General features: G+C 41.8%; 1 protein-coding gene across 1 annotated transcript; it reads right to left on the bottom strand.

Annotated features, from left to right (window-relative positions):
* Nucleotides 1-4,196: 4,196 nt before the first annotated feature.
* Nucleotides 4,197-19,003, bottom strand: ALKBH1 (alkB homolog 1, histone H2A dioxygenase; the record flags this gene model as incomplete). Its single annotated transcript, XM_026849268.1, has 6 exons — nt 4,197-5,683; nt 6,214-6,407; nt 7,526-7,616; nt 11,534-11,696; nt 15,988-16,096; nt 18,908-19,003. Coding segments are annotated over 6 exons (1,077 nt in total), but the record flags the coding sequence as incomplete, so codon positions are not given.
* Nucleotides 19,004-19,005: the final 2 nt, after the last annotated feature.

Here is a 19,005-nt window from a genome sequence, read left to right as displayed (position 1 = left end):
AGCAGGAACTGGATGGGGATGATGCTCACTGGGCTAAAATTACTCTGATATTCCAGATCATTCCTCTCTTGATCGGGACCCCAAGAGCAAATCCCCTCAGAACAGGACCTACTATAAAAATCCAGACAGGTCTGCATTGAGAGCCTAAAAGTAGGCTTTTGAGCTTGGCTTCCTCACAGAATAAGGCTTATGTTCTCCTGGTCTGTGCATGTGTTAAACTCTGTGTGTCTTCACACTCCTGTCCAATAACTTTGAAACCTGTTGGTTGATTTCAATTATATTTGATAGATGTAATAAATTTCACAGCTAATTAAGTTCCTGCAGGTTTAGTATGTAGCCAGTTAGAGGAGAGGGACTCTGATTCAGGAAAAGGGTGTACCATACATGTGTTAAACACTGGAGAGATCACATGGGAAAAATCACAAATGCTCAGCTGGGAAAAAAGCTTCAGTGATGCTCACAATTTTTCAGGAACATAAATCTACAGGGAACCATGATACACGTCACAAAACTACTGGTTTTGTTTTATTGTGATGTAGATGTGAGGAAAAATTATTTCTTTACAGAACACTGTAAAAAAACCTCACAGCCTAAGATTCAGTGCATTTAAGTGGATCTGGTTATCTAGTGGGTTTAGGAACTAGGATTCAGTAGTCCATTTTTTGTTGGCATCCTGTTTGTAACAGAAACCAGCACTAGCAGAGAGAATGGTGTACCACCTGAAATAGGGAAAGGTGCTGAAGAAGCCAGCGAGGAAAGTCAGGGGCCCAAGGCACAGCATCTATGGGGAAATGCTTGTGGGTCTTGGAGTCCTTTTACATGACATGGAGGAGACTAAGGGGGGTTGGGGGCAGGTCTAACTGTAGACTTCAGTTATTTGAAGAACAGTTACAAAGACAGTGGAACCAAATTTTGGTAATAACAGGTGGTAAGAAAAGGTAGAGAGAATGGTTACAAGTGGTATTTTTGGAAACTCACACAGGACATAAGGCAAAATTTTTTCTAAGTAGGGCAGCACTGGCAGAAGTTACTGAAAAAAATAGCAGTCTCCATCATGAAAGGTTTCTGTTTCATGTAGGTAGCCCATTGGCAACAGCACTATTCCTAGGGGGAGTTTGGACTAGACATCTCCAGAGGTCCCTTCGACCACCACTTCTGTGCTCCTTTGACTACAGATATTACAAGATGATGCAAGGAAACAACTTGCATGAGCTAAGCTGTAATCTGCACAGCGGCAACGTTTATCTCACCTCAGCTTTACCAGAACATACGTAAACACATTCTTAGTCAGTGTTCAAGTCTTTGTGTAGAGAAATGGTTTTATTAAGGTATATGTAATTATCATTTGCTAAATAGCAGAACTGACGTTGTACTGTGATAAACTTGTGTCAGTCACATTTTATGCCTCTGGTACCAGATCTATATTATGCTACAGACAGTTTTCAACCAGCTTTGGTTATGATTTACAGAAGCATCTGCAGACTGTGGATGACTGTCACTGGTTTTCTCTCAAAGTCTCTTTTTGCATAGACATTATCCAAAAAAAGGCCTTTTATATATAGGTCTTTTGAGGCCTCCAGCAACTTATTTTTCTGGATCATTAATTTCTGCAGTCCATGTACTTCTGTTAACTTCTTGAGGTAATGCTTTCAGACCCAGGCAAGTTTTACGATTTCATCAGAACTAAAGTATGCTTAGAGCACACTGGATTATAGCTCAATTAATTTTGCATCCCAATTAAGTGGAAGACAGTCTTGTCACTGACAGGTCTCTTTTACATGTTACATCTGTCCTGCTTCAGGTGTGATGCAGAATGACTTACATGAATAGGTGAAAACAGATCCAAGTTCTTGTCTGCAAGATGCAAGTTGGCTTCAACCTGGACCTGTAGCCATGACAGTGAGATACCCAGATAGCAGCACACTAATCCCTACCTACTTAGCTTCTTCCATAGCTACTAGCTTCTCCCTGTGTACTAGCTCAGCAGAGCACATAGCATAAGTAGAGGAGCTTAGGTGTACCTTACTACTATCTGTAGAAATATCTGATGTGGAACAGTGAGGAAAAAAATATCAAGCTCTCAAAAAGCAAAAATACCTACTATGAGAATCATTCTGGCAGCAGGCACAGCTCTAGGGACTGCTCTGGCTGTAAGTTATTGTGGGGTGGGCACACGATAAATCTTGGGCACTAGTCAGCAGTCCAGTTTGTAACACTGAACTTCTCCAGCACAGTACTCTCAGGACTGAAAAGAAGTTTGCACAGACAGTATCCTCTTATGCTTCCAGTATTTATCCCACTGTGCTTTGATTCTGATTTAACTGGAGATTTTATTTTCCCTTTACTCTTGATCACAAAAAAACCCAGTAATTGTTTAAACTCTGTTGGACAGTTAGCTTTATAGATCACATAATAAACAGAGTACATGTGGTAAACAACATGCTTCATTACCAGGTGGCCTTGAATTAAACACAATTATCTTCTTGTAATCAACTCATTACATTAATTTTCTTGCAGAATTAGTCCAGATTACCTCTTCTTTCCCTCCTCTCAGCTGTGCACAGTAGGACATCCTACAAGATTGTAGCCTATACCACTGATGCAATTTTACACTTGTGGCCATCGGGCACTACTCCTTTAGAGGAATTAAAAACTACAGAGATTACCTCAGCATGCACCTATACGAACACAAGCAAGTATTTATACAAACAAGTGGTACTTATAGATACAAACAATTTGATCAGTGCTACGAAAAATTCTGTTGGGTCATCAGAAACAGCTTGAGAGGTGTGTAGGGAGGTCAGTGGTTCCCATCATTCTGTCCTAGAAGTAAAACTAGCAGAGTGTTTCACTGGATGCAGCCCTATTCCCCGCCTTCTTCCCTGAGGCTGTTGCTGCCTCTTTGAATTCATGTTCTGGAAGCACAGTTTACAGAGCCCACAGAAGTCCTGCGATTTGCTCATTTGTTTTCCACTCTTCTGTGGTCACAGAACCAATGCTCCTTCTAGGCTGGCAGTTAGGAAATTCTTCTTTCTTAGAGTTGTTTCTCTTTGTACATGGATGACTTTTTTTTCCCTGGGTCATTTCCCATATACCCATTTGTAGGTCATGGACTTTTCATTTTCTGGGTGTCTGATAACAGAATTAGATCAGAGCTGTCCATCACTCACAATGGTGTTAGATAACAAGCTTAACTGCAAGTCAGTAACTCAGCAACTTCAGAACTTTGTCACATCTAAACATAAGGCTTCAGTGGACTGGATCCTTCTCATGACCAATTGCTATCAGTAGTTTGCAGCATTTACTACCGTTTCAAATTGCAAAGGATAAACAGTATGGTTTCTTGTCCTTGAGTCACAGGAACTGCTGAATCCTGGAATAAATGATTGCTTGTCCATTGTTATATAGTTGTAGGGAACGGAAGACATAAGAAATGAGAACCATGAACTTAAACCTCAGCTTGTGACATGAAGAAACCAGTTCCAGTTCACAAACATCTAGTTTCATGACTGACTTCTCTCATCTTTGGTGCCAAGGGAGTTAGCAGATTTTGCTTCCCTCTCAAAAGTGAAGAGCTGAGAGTCTGCCTTCTCACTGTCAGGAGAACAAATATTGCTCTCCCCTTCCCCACCTTCACATAGCACTAAGGGAGCTTTGCTGTCTTCTGAGACTTGGTCAACTTTCCATTCTGGTCATGTTGTAACCTCCCTGCATAACAGTATTCACTCTCCCAGGGCTCAGCTGTAAATACCCCAAGCCTAGGATACAGAAAGGACACACTGCTGGCATAGAATACTAAAACCCACATCCGATTATTTTAGACATTAAATTACTGGAGCTCTTTGCACTATTGTGTAAGCAATTAATTGCACACATACACACATTCACCTGCTATGAAATAAACAGACCAGACACTTTCCCCATGAGAAGCTGACACATACATACTAAATTGGACTTTCATACTGCAGGCAGCACCTCTCTGAAACTGCTCAACAAACACTGAACTGCCGGTAAGCAAAGGAGCCCTGCAGGCATACGTAGGGCTCCTCCACCAGAGCTGGCAGATGGCAGACGCACTAGATCCAAAAGAAGCCTGGAGGGAACAGCACAAGGGATGCGGCAGCATTAACCATACACTGAAATAACAGGGAGGAAAAGAAAGGAAGAAAAAAGCCAGCCCAACACTGATAGAGATCTTTAATTTAAAAACTGAGTAAGTTTATTCATTGGGAAAGTGCAACAAAATACCCCAGGGATAGTGCATTCCACTCCAACAATTAAAACTGCATTAAAAAGCAGATAGGAAAGTCTGAGTCTTAAAGAGAACTGGCACAAAAGCTAGTGCTTTTCTTTGTTTCAATACATTTATCTTTGGGTGACAGAGATAGTGACTGATTAATTTTTTTAGGTACTTAATTTACAAATCCATTGCTTCTACTTGTAAGTCATTCTGTTCTTTAAAGATGCTAGCTTGGGACTGGAGGACCATAATCTGCAGGCACTTGAGGGGGCAGTTTTGAAAGAATGGGTATGTAGGTCTGTCACATACTTACTGTTGGGAGGAGATCCATCTGGGAGCTACTAGATATTCTAAGTAGATATTGCCCCCCATTGTTTCTCTCCAAAATCTGAGGTATGCAAAGAAAGTCCAGTTCCACTCCTAAGAGCAGTTTCTGTGGCAGCTGAGGGGGTGCAAGCAGGCAGAAGGACTACAGTAAGCCCACAGCAGGTGTTGATTGAGGGAGCTGCTAGTTTCTGATCACTGAACCCATTGGGGCTGTGGAGGTAATTCTCTTAGAAAGGCTGCAGGGTAGGTCCCATGCCCATAGCAGCCTATTCTCTTTCATATTTGTTAGTGCACTTCATCTGAGCTTCACAAGCCCAATAGGATTCTTTAACACAGAGCAATTATGTATCTTTTGCTAGCACTTTCTGCCCAGGGATTTCAAAATACTTCATGAGCATCACTGAACCAAGCTTAAAATTCTGACATACAGGTATTTTAAAGGGAACAGAGTACAGTAAGTGTCTGCAACAAAAAGGCAAAGTTCATCTCCTGCATCCCAGTCCTGAACTTACCCTTCTTTTTCTTTTACATTTTCTTCTCTCCACCTATTTTTTACAGCAAGGAGGACTAAGTTTATTCTGCAGAAGTTGATTAATCCCAATACAGACAAGTGACTTCTAGTATGATTACATTAGTTCCCAATTCCGTATGGAGGTTGCCTGTCCAGTCCAAGTCAGCATGATCTCCTGGTCTCAGCTGTCTGGATTTGGTTTATGTCTCTTGGCCCTGCTGTTCTCCTGATGGTGACTGTCTTCAGAGGCTGCTTGGCCTTTTCCGTTTGTCCCAGATTCCTCTGGAAATTTCTGACCCTCAGCCAACACCTGCCGAATAGTCATATTAATGCGGGAAGATTGCAAGTACTTGGCACACACCTGCCAATCCTCATCAGAGCTGCGCTCAATGACTGAGCCAACAGGAAGGTCTGAAGGAAGTGCCTGGTCCAGGCACGAAGGCAGAGCTGTCCCTTCAGGGTTGGGGAGAACACGGGGGACAGCATGGTACAGCAGACGGCTGAAGCCAGACATCACCATGATATCTCCACTGTGCATGAACATTGCTGTTGGGGCCTCCTCCCGCTTCAGGCCCCCAAGCAAAAATATCGAGGACTGCCCAAAACTAGAGATGGTACGAGGATGGAGGGAGAAAACAAATTCAGTCAGAGGACAATTATATATACAGTAAGCAAATATTAGCAGCTAAATCACTTTATAAAAAACCCAGCAAACCCAATCAAGAACACCAGATCGACTCCCAGTAACAACTTTACAATGAGAACACAGAAAACAGACCAAGAGGCCTGGTTCAAGGTAAGCATAGTGTGCAGGTTTGAAGCTCTGCTGAGGTATTTCATTCCTGCCTGCTAGTACCCAACTGCCACTCTGCTGTTCTAGAACAGAACTGTGCTCTACGCAAAAAGTTCTTCCAGTCCAGGCACCACATCCATGCTATTCAAGCAGTCTTCAAAGAAACACCTACGCCCTTGAGCTACAGCTTCCTACTACAGCTTCCTACTATTCAAATCTCAGAGAGCAAAGATTAATTACCCAATTAGCAAACTATGTCATACCGACTTCCTATACCCATATGCAACCATAGAAAAAAGTCACCAATCCTTCCACAACACCCAAGAACTTTCCTTGACTCACCTGAATGATAAAAGGGGCCGAGAATGGTCTAGTTCAGACTCGTCCACATGAATTCCCAGTGAAGAGTCAAAATGATAGTAGTTCAAGATCCCTGCTTGGGCTTGGAAACCCCGGAACCCACAGGCTGCAGCCACTTGTTCTGACAGGAATGCAAGGTCTGAGGGGAAAGGAGTGTGGTGATTTGCTGAGTACTTCTGGAGGAAGGAGAATAGAAAAAAAAAACACAAACCACACCCAGAACATCAGAGCAGCAAATACAATAGGAAACAAACATTGAAGGAGAACTCGGTTTTGCTGATAGTTATGGAGGACATCATATTTGCCTGGAAAATAACTACAACATAGGCAGAACCAACAGCAAGTCTACCTCTTATCATTTAATCTGGGCCTATGCTGAGACTACCAGAGATTCAATTAATTATGAAGTTAAGCATTATATCTGAATGGCAAAAGAAGTCAGTAAGATTAGTACCTAAGGTTAGTACCAACACCCTGAGGATCTACTTGGTCATTACCTAAAGCTGCCAAATGGAAAGACAGTTCTGTATCTCAACAGAGCTCTGAAACAAGTATCTTGTTTCCTTCTTTGAAGAATAAGCCAAACAGGAATCAATTGCAAACCTATTTTTTCTCCCTCCCATAAGTGATTCTGAGAGGACTGGAAAGGAAAAACCAAGTTTTTATGAAGGCCACCCAATAGGCTGACCCGCTAAATACAAGGCTGCAAGCTGATTTGTTTTAGTATCTGCAATATACTGGTGAGACTGCATATTCACTCTGCCATCCCTTCTCAGCCTCCATCTGACTCAGTCGCATGAAAAAATTTATTTTGGTCAGGAGGCCCAAAATAGGTGTTAGTTGGTGAGACTGTACTATACTGGTTCAGACTCTTAAATTCAAAGTCACATCAGTAGCAGTCTCTTCCTGCTCTCACTCACCCCTCCAAAGAGTAGTTTCTCCAAAGTAGCTGTCTTCAAGCACTCAAGGTCATTCTCATCTTAAGTAGTTAATGATGCTTTTGTGACCATCCCTTTTGTCAGGGTGAAAATGCTCACTTATGTCAAATAGCCACAGGTCTACAGCTGAGTATATGCTACCATATTACCTTTCAAAGGAAAGAGTGCAGCAATGGACTTTTTGCTGTTAAATCCTTCACAGTAAACCAATACAGATTAAAATGATCTTACAAGCATGGTTTGTTACAGCCTTTCCTCAAGACTGTCTTGTAGGATTATAAGCATTTTATTCCATGATGCCCTCTGTCTGCCATTCTTATAGCAAAGAAAAATAGAGAAGAGTTTAATTTCAATACCTTAGTATCCCAGTTATAATGGTAACCAAGGGTCACCCAGCGCAGCTTCTCCAGTAAGCTTTTGGGCTCCCGTTTACTGGAACCTTTCCTTCTGCAAAGACAAAATGGGAAGAAATAGGATACATGTTAATTTCTGAGGAGTTTTCTGGTAGTGCAGCATTCAGTAATGAGACTCACTCAGCTTATTAAAACCATCAATACTAAACTTATTTTCAGTGCCATTATTTTTCTCCTCCAAAGATGCTGAAAATTCAGTTCATGCAGTTTGTGTAAGCTGTAGGGCCTCCTGTCAACTACTATCAGTTTGAAAGCTTCTATTTTCAACATGATACATAACGAGTTATCAGATGGAGACAACACAATGAGCTGGTACAGATTTATAAGTCAGAATTAAGCATGTACTATCTGAGCACCTGAAAGTGAAAGAATAGAATCTGTGAAGATCTAAAAGGTGCAAACACAAGGAAAAAATATTCTAGACACTTAACAGAAAGTGACAAGAAAGGAAAATGCTTCACCTCACAGTGAAGTCTATCAAGTGGCAAAGGACCACTAGTTCTACCACTCAGTACTTTTACAGAAAGTCCTTAGGATGGACTGACTCCATGATCACTAAGAATCAAGACTGCTCTAGCAGGTGTCTCCTATCCAGACTGCTATGCAGAAGAAAAACCTGTTTTTCTCAAGTGATAAGCCTGATGCAGAGAGACTCAGCAGTCTGAAGCCACACACCAATTTATCATTCTTACTTGAAGGTGGTAAAGGTAGGAAGAGATGGGCTTTTACTATGGCCTGTGGAAAAGTCCTTAAAATGTTACAAAGAGCATTACTATAGTAAATCTGACAGAAACATGTTAGTGACAAATATAAAAAGGAAGGTACACATGTACCTTCTAGTCCACTTATTCCAGCAATTTCAGTTCCTTTTCTTAATCTAATTCACATGTTATGGTAAAGAAAGGAAGAAAAGGGAAATGTTCTCAGAGCATCATGATAAACAGTAGCACCAGATGGTTTGCTCTCATTTATAGCCTCATTAGTTCAGTAAAACATGCTCTCTTTTACAGAACAGGATTCATATTTGTGCTGCCATGGTCAAGTCTCAGCCAAGCATCTGCATTTAATGTGCATTTGTACCTGGATACACAGCTTGTTTCTGCCCTTCACCTATACTGTACTGATAGTTCCTAAGCTAAACCAGGAACAGAAGTAAAAGGCCAGTTTCTTTACCTTTAGTAATTTTTCACAGCTCACTGATTGTTGAAAGAAAGTAATCTTTCCGGTTTCCATCTTTGTCACATTTACCATAATGCAGCAACACCGTAACTGCTGCTGCTTGAAACAATTTATGGAGCCTACAAGCAGGTAACACAGCATTTAGAAAAGTGAGAGCCCACAATGCATTCCTCTACATCTTTAAATTGACAAAGTGAATGTTCGTAATTAGCACGTGACTTTTGAAAGCACCCTTCTTTTTCTACAGTGCTAGAGTTTTTGCACAACAGCAGGAACCCAAATATGCTCAGAAGGTCCTTATTCCCAGAATTTAGTATTTTGCATATGATTTCACATGTGACTGCTAAGGAGAGAAAAGTCTGAGTGTTATGTACCTGGAGATAATGAGTTCCTAGAGCTGTAGCAGCAGGTGCTCCTACAAGCAAGTACAGAGAAATTCCGGTATAACTGTGTTAGAAAGAGAACAATACTGAACAGCAGGGGGGCTTTGGTATGAAGCTTCCTTTTTTCTGTATTCACTGGTAAATGATTGCATCTATAAAATCCCCCAAGCCTTTTCCTTATACACAAGGATATATAAATCCCTCATAGAGATGCTCTACCCCTTTTTATGCTTTTAATTGTCCCCAGCACTAAAGTAAATACCTGAAGTCTTACAAAGTAAGAGAGCTTTGCTGGTTTTGGCTGGGATAATTTTCTTCACAGCAGCTACTATGGGGCTGTATTTTGGATTTGTGCTGGAAATAGTGGTGATAATGTAGAGATGTTTTAGCTATTGCTGAGCAGTGCTTACATGGAGCCAAGGCCCTTTCTGCTTCTCTCACCACCCCACCAGCGAGGAGGCTGGGGGTGCACAAGAAGCTGTGAGGGGACACAGCCAGGACAGCTGACCCCAACTGCCCAAAGGGATATCCCAGACCATGTGATGTCGTGCTCAGCATATAAAGCTGGGGGAAGGAGGAAGGGGAGGATGTTCAGAGTGATGGTGTTGTCTTCCCAATTAACTGTTACACATGATGGAGCCCTGCCTTCCTGGAGATGGCTGAACACCTTCTTGCCAGTGGGGAGTGGTGAATATGTTCCTTGTTTTGCTTTGCTTGCATGTGGATTTTGCTTTACACGTTAATCTGTCTTTATCTCAACCCATGAGTTTTCTCACTTTTACCCTTCCGATTCTCTCCCCCATCCCACAGGAGGAACTGAGCGAGCAGTTGTGTGGAGCTTAGCTGCTGGCTGGGGTTAAACTGCAACAGGGGCGTAGCATACATTTCTAGGAACTGCAATAGACTCTCCCTACCTTGTGATACCTGTGTCCCAAAAAGAGCATGTAAGCCAGAACCCAAGCACATCTATGCATCTTTGTGATGGCTTTAAACTGCAATAAAGTTGTGTCCAGTCTTGGAAGTAAACCTCTTTTTTAGTTAAGCATTTTGCTTCTCCTCTCCCCTGAAACACTCTCATTCCAGATACTAGACAAGTTGGCTAGTTTGATCCACTGTCCCCTGGGTAAAGGCACAAATAAAGCAGTTTGCTTACCTCAAGACTCAGGCAAGTGCTTAATAAACCTGCCAGTGTTTCTGTCAGCCATCACTCTTCCAAACACTATTTTCAACTGAACTGGATTCAGTTGCAAATTAACCCCTGTTCCGATCATTCTCTGTGTGTGCAGGTGCTGCTGCTGGGAAAGGCCTGTCAAGCTGGAACAGTACCCCACTTTTTCAGCTGTAGGGCACAATACTTTCAAAGAACAATTTTTCATCATTGATGGAACACAAAAAAGGTGTCTGAATTTCTGTAACTGATTCTGACTGAGCCTGAAAATCACAAGTGGGGGCATAACTTCTCTCCTAGGTGCAAATATTTAAAAGTCCCAATGTTGCTTTTGCTATTCCATATCTTGTAGATGTTAACAGTATTTTTGAAGAAAAATCTCAGCATGTCAATTTCACTAAGAGACTGAGGTGGAAGATGAGAGTTGTAGGAAACTCTGGTCACTCCATCACAGGAAACAATCATTATGAAAAAATGAGCAGTGAAGTCAGCATATCAATTATAAATACCCAAATAACTAAAAGATTGTGTACACTAAACAGCATTTATCTTGTATGGTGTTTTACACATGACTAATTTTAAAAAAAAAGTCTTTAAAACGGCTGCAGTCACAGAACTCTGAACCTGTGGGAATCTTTCAGAGTAAACAGGATGGCCATTTCAGATTGAATGAAAGAAAAAAACAAAACAAAAACCAGCCCCAAACAAAGAAATACACTAGAAAGTAAACCCACAGAAACTAGCCGATTTGAGAAGTTCAAAAAAGTGGAGGTAACAGCCTTTCAATTACAGTATACTAGGTCTGACAGCTGATGAGGAAAAAGAACTAGCATGACCAGGGTGTTTGGAAAGGATTCTCTTTGCCTCAGGAAAACTGAGGCCTAGAGGGACCTCATAGTTCCACTTGTAGCTGAGGTTAGCATGCTTCCAAGCACTATAGTATCAGCCAGGATCAAAGCCATCAATAAAATGTAAAATAGTGAAATAATTTGCTACTAGAAAATCCCATTGTGAGTGTGAGAGCAGAGAATTAACAAGGATGCACATCAAGCCATGAAAAATCCATCTTTAACTTGGCATGTCTGACACCATCTGTATACTGCCAGCATGCACACAATCTTTTTCAGCTTTCCTTCCCTGATCGTTTTTCTTAGACCTTCTCAGAGCTGAGACATTCTGGCTCCATTAAGTTTTGACCACCAAGGGTTACTGTGGACTCACCTCAGCTGCTCTGTGCTCTGTCCCCACAGGTCAATGGTCTTCTCAGGAGCCATGTGCAGGTCCAGGTTGCAGACATTGGGTTTCTGGGGGTATAGCTTAAGACACTGTTTCACCCAGTGACGCTGGCAGCCCGGAAGGAAAGGGTTTGGTATGAAAATAAACCCTGACCACAGAGAAAAAGGGAGGGGGTGGGGAGAAAGTATCATTAGGCATTTCCCTGTTTTTTCTAGAACTAGAGCAAAGGACAGGGGTTGGAAGTACTGAAGAAACACCTTAGACAATACAACCACTGACTTTGCATGTAAGCTGATGATATCTAGTATTAGGTCTGAATAGTTAAGTTAAAAGCTTTTTTTTTTTTTTTCAGTACAAACAAATGGTGGCCATAAGGTAGAAGACAGGAAGGGCAGCCAACACTAGTCCAAGTAAAAAAGTGACAATAAAGGACATCATCTGTATAAGGCATATTGATTACAGGTAGATAAAGGAGTAAGAACTCGGAAAACCAATTGCTTTGGAGTAAATTTGATTTTGAAATGATTCAGCAAGATCTTTCTCTTGAACCCTGCAAAGTTAAAGTCATTCTGGCCTAATTTTTCCAGACTTCAGACTAAGCTTGCTGCTGCCTCTGAACTTGTACTGTCTCCTTATTGCTACTCCAGTGTCATGAACTGCAGAAAGGAGTCCACAGGCTGAGCAAGACTCTAGTAACAGAAACTGTTTTCTTCTTTGCTTCATGTTTATTTCCAGGTAAGTCTGGTTGTATCCATCTTTGTGTTTTGGTATGGTAATACTGAAAAAGGATGAAAGTCAAATTATATCCCAAACTGCTTGTTGCTGACTGCAAATACTTTACAGTCATTGTTAATTAACAAAACAAAATAAATGTATGGCTAGTCTGCCCATTCATTTAGCCAGGCACCTCAGGCAGAGTTCAAGCAGCAACACAAATAAGAGGGTTAGCAGAGATGTAATAGATTGATTTGGTCTGTATCTCAACAGACAAGAGTCCTTGACATGATCTGCCATCACCAGGAATGCTAACAGGATTCTTCACTGGAATTCTCTCCCCAGCACCCCAGGGGTGTTTACTTCCAGGCCAGGGTCGACGGTATTGATGAATGAGTGTCTGACGGGAAGATGCTATTAATTTGTATTGTACCTACTTTGAGAATCAAGGCACTCTCTGAAAGACTGTCAATTCAGTAAGACTCACCAACACAAAATTCACATACAAAGAGAGATAAGGGTATAGGAGGAACAAAGGAAAAGGAAGTTTCAAGGTTTTACCCTGCTGTGTTTTTTTGAACTTCAGTCATACCACGTTAAAGAGACAAAAGTAGATGAAAAAGGAAGAAGCAAGGCTAGGAGTCTCAGTAGGATACAAACTTGCCTTGTGGCCTTATGAAAGTGGTAATAAAAGCACAGAAAAAGCTTCCTGCCAGCATATCTCACAAGATTAAACTAACTAGTAAGAAAAAGAACCTTCAGTGTATTAATAATATATTGTCATTCATTTCACTTCATTCCCTGCATCTTCATACTATGGCAGCCTTCTGATAGGTCTGCTTATGAGAAGTTTCTTTGCCAGCAGAACTAAATTTACTTTCTGTTGGCCTCTGCACAGGACAGAGAATAATCTACACATAGAACACAATAATCTTGCCGTCTACAACTTCTGATGTGGGGTTCTCAAAACACTTTACTACATTCATGAAATTACGCTCTACTATGTATGTATTATCTCCAGGTATTAATGAAGGAATTGAAGCTTGGAGGGCCAGTTACACACAGAGCTGAGAATAAGAATCCAAATTTTATGACTTTTGTATCAGAAGCTTAGAACATGCCATGTCTCTCCAAACCTTTCATTGCTTACTCACCAGATTAATCTAGATTTATAAAAGCAAGAACAACTAAGGAGTGGGTTACTCCTACGCTTCCGATGTCAAGAAAGGCAGAAAACACAGAATTTCTAACAGTTGTAGAGTTTTACTATAAAATTCTACACTAATAGCTCCTGGGAGAGCCAAAGGTGCTAGAAATCAGTGATGTACCACATGTGGGAGGGACAAGAGAAATATATTTCTGTAGCAATCTTTCTGAGCTGACTGAAGAACACCACAAACTGAAGGGAACACAATTGGACCTCTTGGCAATGAAAGAGTTGGCGTGAGTAAAGTGGGCAAGAGACAAATTCTGTGGGTATCTGTACACTAAAGGAATCTGCCTTGAGGAAGCAGATGCAGTTCTCTCACTGCAGCAAAATCTGGCAGCACACTAGAAATTAATTTATACCTACTGTTAGTGGTCTCCAACCTCAGTCAAAGAAAGGGTAAGACATGCAGATGTCTAGCAGTAAGAACAACCCATCATAAAACCAATTTGTGTCAGTTGCAAAGACCCAAAGACAGCATCACCCACATCTCACAGAACTCAGGACAACCACAACAGAAATCCACCCAGCTTCCTTAGTCTTTTATTTCACTGCTCGCTGTGGGGACAAAACCAAATTACTTCCATATGCTCACAGACAAACTAAAGAAGTTCAAACTTATTTTAGAGGGCTGTTGGAGCAGATGGTTAAATATCTTAGAGTGCTTTAGGATGTCCAGATAAAGGTAGCTGGAAAAGGATTATTATTGTCCACACATGACTTGATTCTGAACAGGACTGAGAATTTGTTAACGTATTTGCATTTCATTTTAGTGAAAGGTTTTCCTTTGTCAAAGCAGAAGAAAAACACAGCTAAGTGGAACATTTGTGATCTACCCCACATAATTGCTAGGAAAGATGCTTAGACAGACATAAAATGGCAAGAAAGACCAAGCAAGGGCAGCTATAACATGACAGGTAAGCAGAACAATTTGAGAGTCAAGAAGAGGTGGAAGGCTTTCTCCTGAAGTTATTCAATTTCCTGTGTATTAACTACACCAGATGGCTAATGTGGCTGCCTCAGTTTCAGAAATGGTAGGGTGGCTTCATAGCAACCCCCAGACACTGACTGCAGTCCTGAGGAACCAAAAGAAACCAAAATCAAACAAGCAAAAAATCCCTGAAATAAGGAAGATCTGGGGAACTACAAACTCACCAGTCTTATCAAAACTGCTGGTAAGATTAGGGAGCAAACTTTCATGACAGCAATTTCCAGACACAGGGAGGTGGGGACCAGCAAGCATGGATTTACCGAAGGCAAATTTTGTCTAACCAGCCTTACTGCCTGCTAGAGGAAGATGCCCAAACAAGGAGAGAACCAGGGATGCTGTTTACCTTGGCTTTAGCAAAGTTTTACAGTCGGTCTCCTGCAGCCACACTGGGGGCTCATGGATTTTATGGGTAAACTGTAAGGGTGAGCAAAAGCTGGCTGGGCCACCAGGCTTAAAGAACAGCGATTTGATGGTTCAAAGCCTAGCCAGTGGCTGTTACGAGATGCATTCCTCAGGTTGATACAGGGGTCAAGATGGATCACTACATCTACATCAACGGAACATTCATCCTCATCCCACTTACAGATAACACTAAATTGGGGCAACAGTGAATATGCTGGAGGCTACTGCTGCCACCTGAAAGGAACCTTGACAAAGGTAAGAGCTACCTCAAGGGGCGTTACAGAGAAGGTGAAGCGAGATTCTTCTCAGAGGTGCACAGCAAGATTATGAGCAACAGTCACAAATTACAGCAAGACAAAATTTTGATTTAAGGTGAAGAAAACAAAACAAAACAAAACAAAACAAAACAAAAAAAAAAAAAATAAAAATCACAAGAGTGGTGAAACACTGGAACAAATGCCCAGAGAGGGTGTGTAATCTATCTCTGGAGGTTTCCAAAACTCATTCATACAAAGCTCTGAGTGACCTGATCTAACTTTCAACTTAACTCTGCTTTAAGCGGGGAGTTGCACTAGACCTCTGGAGGTCCCTTCCAACCTAACATATTTCTATGATTCTACCAGGTGACCTGCAAACCTGAGATCCAGTTCAGTTTTTGAAATAACCTGCTTAATGAAATTACTCTGTACCTTGTATAGGACAAGAGATTCTTATTCACTTATTATACTCAGTGTTCTACACCAGCAAATAGATGCCACACACTTCAGCCCTGAAACGACTGTACTTCAGCCACTTCTCTAATTTTCATAATATATGTTGAGGAAAAACAGATGCAACAGAAATATAGTATCTCTGTATCAAAGGCAACAGGAATTCATTCTTGCAAGGGATGGTCTGGTTGATCAGAGATTGTGAAACAACTGGCCTTTCTGTTTTCACTTCCATACTGATGCATCCCACCCTTTAGCTGACTTGTTTGTCCTCCTGCACTTAAAATAACATTAAATTACACTTAAACAAACCAAAATAGGTTTTTCAGGCAGGGCAAGGAGAATAAGATGGAAGATGCCTGAATCCAAAGCAACAATGTTGTCTTTAATTTTTCTTGAAATCAGAAGTACCTACCTGGATACCCATTGAGGCCATAGGCTTTCCACAGGCTAACTGGCTGTAATCCTGCTCTGTAGGCATCTTGATCACTGACTGAAGAAACACTGAGCTGTGATCTGAATACCTGGCAAAAGAAAACAGATCTGGTTAAAGAAAAAAAAAAAAAAAAGAAGAAATACAAAATGCATCTAAGAATGGCACCTATAAGAAAGAGTGCTACCATATTCCAAGGTAAACCTCATGAAAATTCTAACCATGCCACACAACTACTGTCTGAGCAACTGTGACCAGAACAGGGCAAGCTGCTAACAGAGCTATTATGTACTCAACATAGAATCAAAAGGTACCTACAGTTTTTACAGTACTTGGGGATCAGGAGAGATCTTCTCCATTCATAAAAAAACCCAAACAATTTATAGCGGTGAGAAAAAATTCAACAGTATTTTTCAATTTCCACAGTACAGCCTCATCATTATAAAACACTCCGGTAATTATCTATCTTCATTACAGAGCAATATTTAGTACCCATAACACTTTATACCTTCAAATAATGTTCTAAATACAAGTTGCTCATGATCCCATAGGGTAGATGACTATTCTTATCTGTAATTTACAGAAGTAGTAGTACAGCGATGAAGTGGCCAAAGTTGTCTGATGTGAAGAACTGCAGAAACCCTGTAAATTCCAAATACCACATCGCCACTTCTGTTTCCAACTGCAGGCTCAAGTCTTAACAAAATATATTTTTCTTGATGTACTCTCTCAGGTCACAATAACACATGTCGTTAAGCTGTAATATGCCAACACTTTTGAAAAGAACAAACACATCCACTGTGTTCCCAGTCCCTTTTTTCCTTAGGCCTGGGAACTGTCTTAGGGAGGGCAGGATAGAGGCAGGTTGGTTTTGTTCTGGCTTAGCTCCCCAGTCCGGCTCTCCACAAGGCTGTGCAAAAGTACAAACTCATATAAGGAAAGAGCTGGCCAGGCACAGTGGGAATAAGCAGGCAGAAACAGGCAAGACTTTGTTTATGACAACTTAAAGTGTACATGAAATTAATGCCTTTGCACACAGGCTCTGCAGTGATAAATGTGTAAATCAGTCTCTCTGCAAGCTGACAGCTCTGGTTAAAATCTTTGGAGCAACGAGTCTAAATTATGTACATAGAATTTGTAAGAGAACTCTAAATTAACGCTGGGCAGCAGCTTCTGGCAACGTGCTCAGTTTTACCAATTTTTCAGCTTTCTGTCAAAAGCTGCTTTGTGACTGCTAGCCTTGAAGAGCTTAGTTCAGAGTCCTGTCTGCAGAACAACCCCAGGAAAGCTCTTCCTTGAACAATGACTCGGCCACCTCACTGCTTCTCAAACTGCTTACACACCAGATGCCGCCAGGGCTTCTGGAGAACAGGAATTGTTTCTATGCTGAAGAATTACATGTGCTGAATCAGTTAAATAAGCCTGGTGGCAGGGCAGCTGGGGTATGTCACACTTCACTGAAGAGCTCAGTCACTTGAAGCAGTTTTCTGAGAGGAAAGGAACAACAGTATCTGGGCCAATCTGCCTGGTCTGTAGCTCTTCTTAAAAGAGAAAAGCCAGATGTTTTTAACCTGAAGGAAAAAAGGACTAAAAGATGCTTTCACTAGTAAGCTATCAACTGATCTTAGAATGTAACAGGCACAAAAAGAATGATATGGAGAGGGAACAAATGCTTGTGATGCTTTCAAGTACTCTGAATTCCCCCAAAGGGATGGATTTGATAAAGGACTGCTGCAAGCTCAAGAAAGGCTGAAAGGTTAACAACTCCCTTGTTTAATGCTAATACCTCGAACAATTTCATATGGGTCAGGTTTTGTGTCCTATTAACAGTAGCAAAGTTATAGTCTAAAAAGACTGAAAAATTTATTTTCTAACAGAACCATAAAAAGAAAAGGCTAAGCATTTGAACCACAAAAAATTAGGCAAATTTTCATGTTAATTACGTTCCCTACACCCTTTTTTCATACAGGCTCAAACGTAAAAAATCTAGTTAACAATACTTCAGCTGATACCTGTTATCCTTATGAGAGGGGACAAAAAAGAAGATGAGTTTAAAGGATCACTTCATCACTCAAGACACGGTGAACTACTAACCATGAAGGCTACTAGTTTCAGATGTACTCCTGACTGTACCCCTAATCTACTCTAATGGTTGCTTTTACCCCGATGGCTAAGCCAAATGTTTATTATATTGGAGCAAGCAAGGAGATGAAACTTTACCAAGGGGAAGACAGCAAGAACCCTAGGAACACACTGCACAGTGGGGGGAAGGTGATCCCAGCTCCCTCTCCAGCTCACTCAGGTATTTCAAGTCCAAGACAAGGGCCCATAAGCCCAGAAAAGTGTCAGCTCCAATAGTAAAACTTACTTTTTTCCGTCCACATGATCCTTTGCTTCCCTTAAGTAACACATAGTTCTAATCAGAGTCTTTGGAGATCCCTTACTGCAGCCTACAGAGCTAATTAAACATTATGGAAGTAAATAAACATAAGCAAAAGTGATAAATCTGTGAACAAACCAAGTGCTGGCCCAGGGCTGCTGGGGCGGCACCTTGTACCCTCGGGCAGGGTCCCGTAACCCGACGGCAACCGGCCCAAGGGGACCGCGAGTGAACCCGCCTCTGGGTCCCGCGGGCAGGGGGGCCCTGGGCCCTCAGAGCTGTGTGCCCTTCCTCAGCTACCCGTCTCTACTCACGCAACTGGCTTTTAAACGTTACAGCAACCCGCAAGAGGCTCGCGCTGGGAGGGCAACGTCTTCTAGCCAGCCACTGGACGACATTATAAACCTAGCGTCGAGCACGAAGGGAAATAACACCACCACATTGTTCAAAGGGCGGGACGAGCTCAGCTCGCGCCACCCAACCCCTCGCCGCGGGGCGAGGACAGGAGGAGCCCAGCGTTACCTGGCTCCCCGGCACGGAGAAGTCCACCACGCCCCGCAAGTCCAACGCGTCGCGCTGCCGGTAGAAGCGAAAAAGCCGGCGGAAGGCGTCCTCGCCCC

The sequence above is a fragment of the Athene cunicularia genome (assembly GCF_003259725.1).
Source record: "Athene cunicularia isolate RWA chromosome 5 unlocalized genomic scaffold, athCun1 chr5_part1, whole genome shotgun sequence".
In the NCBI taxonomy this organism is placed as follows: Eukaryota; Metazoa; Chordata; class Aves; order Strigiformes; family Strigidae; genus Athene; species Athene cunicularia.
The sequence above is the reverse complement of the archived record's forward strand: the minus strand, read 5'-3'. Positions and strand labels throughout refer to the sequence as shown.